This window comes from Pterocles gutturalis, unplaced genomic scaffold (assembly GCF_000699245.1).
Source record: "Pterocles gutturalis isolate BGI_N339 unplaced genomic scaffold, ASM69924v1 scaffold2340, whole genome shotgun sequence".
NCBI classification, from domain to species: domain Eukaryota; kingdom Metazoa; phylum Chordata; class Aves; order Pterocliformes; family Pteroclidae; genus Pterocles; species Pterocles gutturalis.
In genome coordinates this window covers 67,702-77,819 of record NW_010140386.1, presented here as the reverse complement: position 1 = coordinate 77,819, position 10,118 = coordinate 67,702, and the positions used below count along the sequence as shown (strand labels likewise).

General features: G+C 46.6%; 1 protein-coding gene across 1 annotated transcript; it reads left to right on the top strand.

Moving 5' to 3' along the window:
* Positions 1 to 54: 54 nt before the first annotated feature.
* GFI1 (growth factor independent 1 transcription repressor) lies at positions 55 to 9,895 on the top strand (the record flags this gene model as incomplete). The annotated part of the gene is given in 6 exon segments (XM_010083616.1): positions 55 to 233; positions 236 to 299; positions 4,939 to 5,354; positions 5,444 to 5,581; positions 7,159 to 7,324; positions 9,350 to 9,895. Coding segments are annotated over 6 exon segments (1,142 nt in total), but the record flags the coding sequence as incomplete, so codon positions are not given.
* Positions 9,896 to 10,118: the final 223 nt, after the last annotated feature.

Here is a 10,118-nt window from a genome sequence, read left to right as displayed (position 1 = left end):
AGCGGGGCCGCCGCGGGAGGTGGCTGGCTCCCACCGCGGACCCGCACTGAGGAGCCCCTCGCCCCCTTTGCTCCGCAGACAGCAAGATCCCCGAGGCCACGGGGCTGTGCCGCACCGTCCTGCCCCATCCGGAGCCTTCCCAAGGGCGCTTCTCCGCGGAATCCCACCTCACCGAGGCTGCCGATGGCACCTCCGAGTCAGCGCCCAGCTGCGAGGGCAGCGTCTGTGACAGGGGGTCTGTGACAGGGTGTCCGAGTTTGAGGATTTCTGGAGACCTCCATCACCCTCCGTCTCACCAGGTAGGACCGGGGCAAGAGGGTCTGGCTACATGGCTATGTCGGTGCCGTGGGACAAAGTCTCATGGCTGGATGTTCGGAAGCGAGTTGAAGGGACAGATTTTCCTTTTCTCACACATTAGGAAAATACAAATCTGTCCCTTCCACTCGTTTTCAGGTTATCTCTTTCGGGTTGCTTTTCCAGCCTGTCTCCCACTGCTGAGGGAGCAGTGGGTGACAGGCTGTAGAAAAGTTGTGATGCCATTGGGCGTTGATTGTTTGGTTTCTGATTAATTGCTAGAAGCATAGCCGGTTATGTTTTTGAAGGTCCCGGCATTTTCCAAGGGGGTCCTGCTACCCGCAATTTAGATGTTTTTTAAGACAGTAAAAATTTCTCCTAGGCTATCTATATACTTGCAGTAAACAGGATTGACTTTGTGTTTTGTACTACCTGCTAGGCGTTTTCCCTAACTGCACTTCAGGTTATTTCTTGCCTCTTGCCTATAAAAAGGATCTCTCCCTCCCTACCCCCGTTCTCTTTTTTTTTTTTAATTTTCTAAAAAAGCATTCGTAAAAACCAGATGAAAATAATGACGGTCAGATTTAAACACCCCAAATCCAGGAAACTCGCACTTATGGCTGCAGCGCCTGTCTCTAGCTCCCTTGTCCTGCCTTTGATGTGGTTGGAGCAGTGGGAGATGCTGTCCCCAGCCTGGCGTGAATACTTATCTCATTTAAAAATACAATGGTGTCATTTTATAACAAAAATATGTATATATAAAAACCACTTTTTATTGCCTTGGTTAAAAAGTGACAGCTGGAAAAAAGAACAATTTCTGTCTTGGCGAAGGAAAAATTGTCTGAGCTTTACTGACTGACAGCAGATGCCAGCAAGCGAATAGTCCAGTTTCTTCACCGATTTTCCAACTTCGTCTTTGTTGTGCCCTTGCACATCAGCGGCTAATTGTAATTATATGGGTTTGCATTTTTAAAGCCTCCTCCTCTTTTAAGAGTCCAAAAGCCCTTTGAGGGGACATTCAAAATGCTGCCCAGTATCATCACAGCAAGTCACGGGACAGTTTCAGCCTGTGCAAATGACAGACTGGACCAAATGCAGCAATGCAGCAGTCTCTCTTTTGCTAATATTTCTGCACAAAGTGTAGCAATGTGTGTAATTTTTTGTTCTAACAAATTTGTCCCGCTCCTTCTTCCCCAAATAATTACAATTTCTGCGCGGGAAGCAGACAATTTTCACAAGGTGTCTAAAAGACAGATGTAAAATGGAGCACTTATTTACCAGGGCTGCTCTGTCTTTTCCTCCTCCCCACTCATTTTTCCCCCTGCTGTGGGATTCATTAGTTCCCATCCAACCATCCAGCTACCTGGGAAAGGTAGCTTTGCAAAATGAGGGTGACATGCCAGATCACGATTTTTTGGAGGCAGTGGGGGAGGGTGGTCCTGGGACTGTCTGATCCCATTCGCAGGCAGAAGGGAACAGGAAGGTAAGGGACTCCAAGTACTGTAAGGAAAGAGCTTTATTGAATGAACCTCAGTGCACTGAGAGACATACTGTTACATTAATGATGAAGGCAGTGGCAGCAGGATTAGTCAGGCTTCCTCTCACAGCTCCCCCCAACCCCTCAGCCTTCCAGCTTCTTTGTCAGATTCAGTGCAAACCTGGAATTTGTGCCTAGGTTACTTCTGTAAGATGCACTGGTGAGAGACTGGATTTCTAAGATTGTGTTTGGGTGGGGCACGGTTTCTGTGCTTTGACAGGCAGGGCAGGTGAGAAATGATGTTTCTAAATCATGTTCAGGGCAGGTGCGGTGAGGAGTACTGTCACCCCCTTATCCCTGGAAGTGACCATAGGTGCAGGTTGCACTTCAATACTCAGTGAAAGCCAGATTTCAGGTTTGTCTTTGAGCTCTGTGCAGCTGATCCAGGCAGGCGTGCACAGATACAATACCTGTTAACGCTCTAATACCTTGTTGACTCCATCAGTGTAAATCACTTTGTTATTTAACCTCACTTTTTATGTGTGTCTGTAATCGCATGTGTTTGCATATACAGAAGGTGTCTTATAGCTCCGTGCAGCAGTATATTAGTATCTCCTGACCAGCCTGTTGATGCTGCAGTCTTGGAGGGAGGCTTTTACTGGGTATAATGGAGTTGTGCAGAGAGCATGGTGTTTTGTGGTCTGGAGGAGTACACTTGAATCTTCTGTTGCTGTGCGTATCAGTCTGTTCCCAGCCATTTCAGGTTGAGTTCGCCTTGCCTTCAAAAAAGAACAGTGATGTTTTTTCTCCCAGAAGTGGTCTATGTAAAGGCTGCACAGAATTGCTAGGAAGAGGAGGGAGAATCTGTCTCTCCCTCCCACTCACCCCTTGGAGGCCTAGATGCTGTGGAGTGGAGGAGAGGCAGACACAGACGTGCCCTGCAGTGTGGCAGATCTGGGTTTGCAGGTCATCTTGATACCGGGTACAGGGCTAGGATGGCTTGAGCTTGCACCTGAGAAGTATAGTGTGAGTGGCTCCCCTGCACTTGTGCTTGAGAGGTCTCCAAAGCATGTGAGGAGATGGAAGGAACATTGCATGCAAGCTGATCTGTGGTGCAATGTTCACCGTGTCCCATGTTGCCAATTCCAAGGGCTCAAAAATCAGGTCAGCCTTCCCTCTCCTCTTATTCAATGGGCTGGCTTACAAATCAAGATTGTAAGTAATACTTTATGGATATTCAGTTCTGCTGTTGAAATATTGAGGGTTTACGTTTTCACGCTTTTCTTTACAGTCTGGGCTAGTAGTTGATCTTAAGAGGAAAAAAAAGCTAAAACAAGAACAAGCAAACAAAAGGAAAGCTGAGGGCCTGATGAAATCATGCAGTTTCAAGAGCTGGGACTTTAAGATAGTTTTGAACCTTGCGATAAAATCGTGAGAGATGGCAACACTGAAACTGGTTGCAAAGACACAAGATAGATGATGTGATGCTGACCACAACTTTGCAGTCAGTGCAGAACAGGAAAAATCGTGCTCAGCACCATGTCAGCTAATTTGATTTCATCGCTCTGTTCAAATGTCCCAGTTGGTATGTGCACATATATTTTCCAACCAAAAGACTGCTAATTTCAGTGGAAGAATTTGAGACCGTTAACATCTGAAATTATGTAAAAGATTGGAAACAGTCAAGTCATTCAAAGATCACTTTTCACTTCATTTCCCACTCCCTTCTGTAACCCTCAGTGCCTATCCAAATGGATAGCCTAACACATCATGCCTTCCTTCCTTAGCCCACCCTGGTTATCTTGTTTTGCCAAAGGCTGAGAAAGCCATGGGAGCTGTAAAGCTGACAGGAATTAAAAAAGCAAGAGAGCAATTGTGGGTGGACAAGTTTTTGGGTAAGGGGGGTTATTCTGGAAGCCCAGGTTGTAAGGGATGCCAATATCTCTCTGAAGGCATCAGCACTTCAGCAGTTAATTGATTAATCTTTTCCTTGGTTCAGTGAAACGTTTGTCCAGTGGAGACATTGGACACTTCCAGTGCTGCCTGTCGTGATGAAGAGTAAAAGAAAAGCACCTCAGGCGTTAATCAGCATCTCTGGCAGACACAGCTGGGGTCTAGTACCTCAGGTTCCCTGCCCAATTGTGCTTTCCTCTATGCAAGGCTCCCTGAGCATTTGTACCTTTAAAAGACACTGATTGCAAAGGCTGTGTTGCTGCTATTGCATCAGACTCTGCTATGGGCCCCCCAGGTATGATTCATCTTGTGGTGCCCACTGCCTTGGTCAGATGTCATTGCCAAAGGTGAGCCTGTTGGAGCCATCTGAGCTTGTCCTGGTTGGAAGATCACTTTGATTATGACTGCTAGGAAAATCTTTTTTGTGTCTTCAATTTTTAATGTGGCCTATATGGATGATTTTGCAAAGCTCTATGTTTTGGGTCAACTCAGTTTCTTTACTTGGAGAAACTCGGAGCAATCTGAAGCAACCGTGATTTTATTTCAGATGAGGACTGGTTTTAGTTTACTTTTTTCTGAAAAAGTGAGGCATAACATTCAAGCACCTCAGAAGCTGTTCTTTACTTCAATTATACCATAGTATAGTTACAGACAGTTGTGTCATTAAGTTGAGAGACTAGATTTGGGCATTAAATTGTGTAACAAGCAGGTTTTAGTTTTGTTGATCAGGTAAATCTCGGCACGCTTGTTCCTTCGGGTGCCTCTGTAATGTCATATTTGCTATATCGATATGTGGGATCTACATCAGAGCTTAAACCTGTGGACTGTCAGCTTTGATGCCCATCTTGGGACAGAGTAGATATACTTTTCTGAGGAGCTGCAGATAAAACCAAAGGAAGTTGCAGACTGAGTTGTATAGCATCTCAACAGTCAGATCAGTGTGTACACACATGGGCACCCAGAGATGGAGGTAGACAAAATTGGTGGCTGCTTTAAATAATTAGTCTGGGACAGTGGCTGAGTAGGTAGTACTGGGTGCGCAGACCCTACTGTGCAATATAAAATGTCCTCCCATTAGAGATGAAAGGGCAGTCTTAATGTGCAGTACAGGGGTCTGGCTCTGGGCAAAAGTCGTGAGTGCTGAGATGATTCTGCCCCATGATAGTGGCTGGATTGTGAAGTGCACTAATTCCCATGCCCTTGTGTTTCCGCAGCCTCGGCGCGATCTGTGTGTCCATCCCTAGATGAAGCACCCCCGTTCTCGGTGCCCTTCAAACCGTACATGTGGAACAGCCTGGGTGGCTCTGAGCTGAGGCACCTTGTCCAAAGCTACAGGCCCTGCCCGACGCTGGAGCGAACCCCAGCCTTGGGACTCTTCTGCGAGCGAGGCTCCGAGCCAGCCCTCTATGGTGCAGAGCGTAACTCTTCCCTTGGACTTTATGGTGACTTTGGCTCCCCGGGCCTGGGGCTCTTTGAGCGGCCACCGGCAGCAGCACCCGGACTCTATGCTGAGACGCAGCCTGGGCTGCAGCAAGAGAAGGGGCCAGGTGGCATCAAAGTGGAGTCGGACCTCTTGTGTCGCCCATTGCTCATCAGCACTGGCTCCTACAAGTGTGTCAAGTGCAGCAAGGTAGGGATCCGTTTCTCGCACACTGGTTATGACTCTTCACCAGCCCCTTCTTCCTGGCAAGCCTGACCCCATATGCTCTTTCCCCTCAGGTCTTCTCCACGCCACATGGCCTTGAGGTACATGTGCGCCGCTCACACAGTGGCACGAGGCCCTTTGCCTGTGATATGTGTGGCAAGACCTTCGGCCATGCAGTCAGCCTGGAGCAGCACAAGGCCGTGCACTCGCAGGTGAGAGTGGGGCAGACTGCCAGGATGAAGGTCTGAGGGCCAGGGCCAGCTGCTTGCTTTGGCTGGCTCTGGAGAGGCTGTGAAGGCAATCAGGGGGCAGTAGGTGGGCATCTAAACTGAGGCGAGGAGGAGAACGTGGTAGGGCTGCAGTGGGCAGTTTTGGGTGAAGAATATGGTGACAGGCAGAGAAAAGGGTAGGTAGCTAGTGAACAAAGTAGCAAATCAACAAATTAAAGAACACAGGCTTTGTTTCCATTCCCCAGACCTTGCGTGCTTTTGTATGAAGCAATGGGCACTTTTGGCACTCCAGAAGTAACAGATAATAAATAATAAATTTTCACTCTCAGAAGGGAAATTGTAATGCGGATGTGGACTTTTTTTAGCAGCTAAAGCAACTCACTGTGCTTTCTTTTGACGCAGCTCTCCTCATTCTTTCTCCTCCCCTGCTGCAAAGAAGTGACTCTTCCCTTGTTTGTAGTCATTGTGTCTGTGCAGGGAACATCTGAACGACCAGTCAGGTAATAGAGCACAGACTTCACCCGTCTCGACACACTCTGAGTCACACACTAAAAGAATATGGTAGTTAACTTTGGTAGGAGGACTTGTAACATTTTCCGCCTGCTGATATTGTGCCATATTTCCCCTTCACCCACCCACTTGACCTGGCAAATCATCCTTCTTCAGATTGCCTTTTGGAGGATAGAGTTACAGCAGTGGTTTTTTGCTAGCTGTTTTATTTACAATTTCATGAGTGTGCAACAGCAGAGCATACAGTGAGGGGAAATATCTCGTCACCCATTAAATAACAGTGAAAAGAGTAGCACTGCATATTGTGTCCATGGAGGGGACATTTCAGGGAGAGTGCATTGAAAGCCAGATAAACTAAGGTGATTGTATGAAAGCATAGCAGGAAGAGGAAGATGTGATGGTAGTTAAGGGATGGAAAGAAGAGATGATTTATGGTGGAAGAATGTGGTGGAGGGGAGTGTGTGAGGGAGAGAGACAGCAGAGTCTTAAAGTAGTAAGCCAAAAAGCTTTTCCCCAGGTGCTCTAGGTACCTTTGACATGAATTTTAATGGAATTACAAATAAGCAGTTAGTTATTACCCTGACAGAAAAGTCAGGCTGCCACAGATATTTCCCAGGTGAACCAAACAGGCCTCAGCACCCTGTTTCCCGTGTACAGTGGAGAGGTGGCCTCTGAACAGTTGCTGCAACTGTTGGACTTCCCACAGTGGAATGATCATGTCTTGGGCCCCTGTTGAAATGTGCCGGTGTACTCTGCCTGGTCAGCTGGGGCTGCTCCCACTTGGCCATTCCTGCCAGCAGGAAGAGCTGTTCAATTAAATTTTTGTGAGGAGTGGTGCACAGCACTGGGAGAGGGTGCATTATCTTTTTTAATCGTGTGGTACTATCGTGCCAGTGTTAACATCTCTACAGGCCAGTCCAGCTCTCTGGAGAAGTGGAAGTGCTTGCTAAGGCAGAAGGGGCAACACTGATGCGCTGCTGGGCGGTTTGTTGCTGGTGGGATTGTTGGTGTGGTGTAATGCATGCGTGTTTGGGCTTCTCTCTCTACAGGAACGCAGCTTTGACTGTAAGATTTGTGGCAAGAGTTTTAAGAGATCTTCTACGCTGTCCACCCACCTGCTCATCCACTCGGACACCCGGCCCTATCCATGCCAGTACTGTGGGAAGCGGTTCCACCAGAAATCTGATATGAAGAAACACACCTTTATTCACACAGGTCAGCCCTGCAGCTGCTGCTGTTCTGTCCCAGCTGTGAGGGCAGGTCTCTGAAGAGGTCTCTCTGAAGCAGTCCAGTCTTCCTCAGTTGGGACAGTACCTCTGCATGCTTCTCACTGCCTTGCTGCTGTTCATGCTATCTGAGCTCTACTTGTGCAAAGGAGGGTGATTTAAATGTGGCTTCATGAGCAGCAGCTGGAAAATAACCCAAATCCTCACAATCCAATCAGTGTTCCCTTAATAGGATCTACCAATGTTTATTCAGAGGGCTTTGTGTTAGATGATTTGTAGAGTATTAGGTTCATGTAGCCTTGATTTACAGCTGTGGTCCCTGGAAAATGACAGGTGAATTTGATTGGAGCATTTCTTTTTGCAGGATCTGCCAATTTACAAGTCTCCTCCTCTAGATCAAACACTAAACTAGAGGGCCTAGGGTCAAACTCTTAGTTTAAATATTTGTTCAAAGATTTGTCTGCGCTTCCACCCAGACTTTCTGAGAAATGGCTGCAGTTTGATACAGAATGGAAGGAGAGGTGCAGAGTTCTCAAGTTTCACTGTTAGTAATAAACATGGAAACTGATAAAGTGTAGGTGAATCACTGAAGGAAATTGTTTTAAAAATATAATTCAGTGAGAGGGCAAGTTTATCAGAAATCTTTTAAAAAAAAGTCTTGTCTATCAGTCCTGCACCATTCACTTAGAGTAGAGGGGAATGAATGACCAAAGCCAAGGTTCAGATAATCAAAATCCTGTTTCCTGATAGTGACCTCTAGCAGATATCAAGGGTGAAGCCTAAAAATGGCAAATATGTAGAAAGATGGCATTATAGGTAGTGCTGCTTGGTTGTGACTTTTCTAGATGACAAGCAGTGAACAATACTTATAAAGATTTTCCACCAGCTATTTGCTAGATGAAAATGAACTATTTAGAAAGTAATACAAAAAGTATTTCCATAGTAACTTTTTCAAATGAATCTTAATTGAGTAGAATTTCAGCTAAATTCAGAATCAGTCAAACCCATTATTTTGTTGTGGGATCAGAAACTGGGCTTTTAAATTGCTAATATAAAACCAGTTCCTTAACTGAATCAGAGATCATTTTCATGTGCAGCATACTCTTGTGAACTGAGCCTCCAGCACATTTTGTATTATTTTATGTTTCTAAGAATCAGATCTTCAAAGATGCAAAGAATTTGTTGCTCCAGCTGAAGTCAGTGGGCTCTGCAGGTGCAAAGCCACTTGGAAAATCAGGCTTGGTTTTGTGGTTGGGTTCCCCTTTTTCCGTTATTTGATAATAAACATAATGAAAATGCACTGAGATCCTGCTCCCATGGAGGCCAGTAGAGTTTTGTCACTGACCCCGCTGTAGGAGAAGTTCCAGAGGCTGGATTTATTCCCGTTTACATTATTTGCCTGCGGGAGAACTTCAGGGCTGGCTCAGGGTGACTGCTAGCATTTCAGTGTGTGGAATGGAGAGAAGAACAGATCTCTGGATGAACCCTGCCCTTCAGGGTTCACTTAAGCACCCTCATACATCCCTTGGGGAGAAACCTCAGCTCACTGGGTTTGGCTTAACAACTTCCATCTCTATTCCACCTGCCCCCATGCTGCTGCTGTAATCATCTATGTCAGGCATTCAGCACCACCTGGGGGTCTTTCCAGGAGTTCCTTATGTTCCTAGAACACAAAGCTAGCTTAAATCACACAGAGCACATGCAGCCAAATGTATTCCCAAGTTCTGGTGTCCTGAGAGCACTCTGTGCTTCAGGCTGCTCCCAGGACTATACTGGGATGATGGAGGTGCAGCCAAGTCCAGGTCTGCTCAGCAGCAGTGCAGGCCCAGCTAATGCTTTGGGGCTCCCAATTGCATGTTTTTTATAGAATGACTTCTTTGGTAATCACACAGGACTCCCTTTGCTTAGCTCTAAGGCCCAGTGTACATTTCCTGTTTGCTCTGGTCCTGCGTAAGCAGCATGTTGCCTCTTTCACACTGTCTTTCTCTCCCTCTCTCCTACCTTCTGCTTGCAGGTGAGAAGCCTCACAAGTGCCAGGTGTGTGGAAAAGCCTTTAGTCAGAGCTCCAACCTCATCACCCACAGTCGGAAGCACACAGGCTTCAAGCCCTTTGGCTGTGATCTATGTGGCAAAGGCTTCCAACGAAAGGTGGATTTACGGAGACACCGGGAGACACAGCATGGCTTGAAATGAGTCCCAGCTGCAATATGGAAAGCACCTTACAACACTATGAGAACAGACTCCCTTGGCTTCCCCGTTGGACCCAAGCCCTGAGCACAGACCCTGGCATTAACTTTCTGACCAGGAGCTCCGAGAGGAAAGAAGATGAGAGGGCCATGCATTGACAGCTCAACTGGAGTGACTCTGAAAGCAGAAATTAAAGGCTGGGGTTTCTCTCTTTCTCTTCCCTTCTCTGTTTCTGAAATAACACTGGAAAATAAGCCTTTTAGATATGAAGCCTGATATTCCAAAGATGGATAAGCTACCAGGTGTCTGTAAGCTGGAAAATATTTCTCCCATGGCCAAGATGAACCCTCCGAAGTTTTCAATACTTTCAATCACCTTGCAGGGAAACATGGGTGTAAAAGTGTTTACATGGAAATGACAGAGAGCCATCAGCACGTGGTGTAGGGAGCACTTGCCTTGGTTGAGTTTCAGTGCTGAATGGCTTCACACTTGGTTTCCCGTCAGGAAAACCTGGAGGATCAGGACTGAACTGTGCAGTTTGACATCTTGCTGGTTTGTAAGCAAAACTACTAGCTTGGGCCTGATCTTGCTTTCAC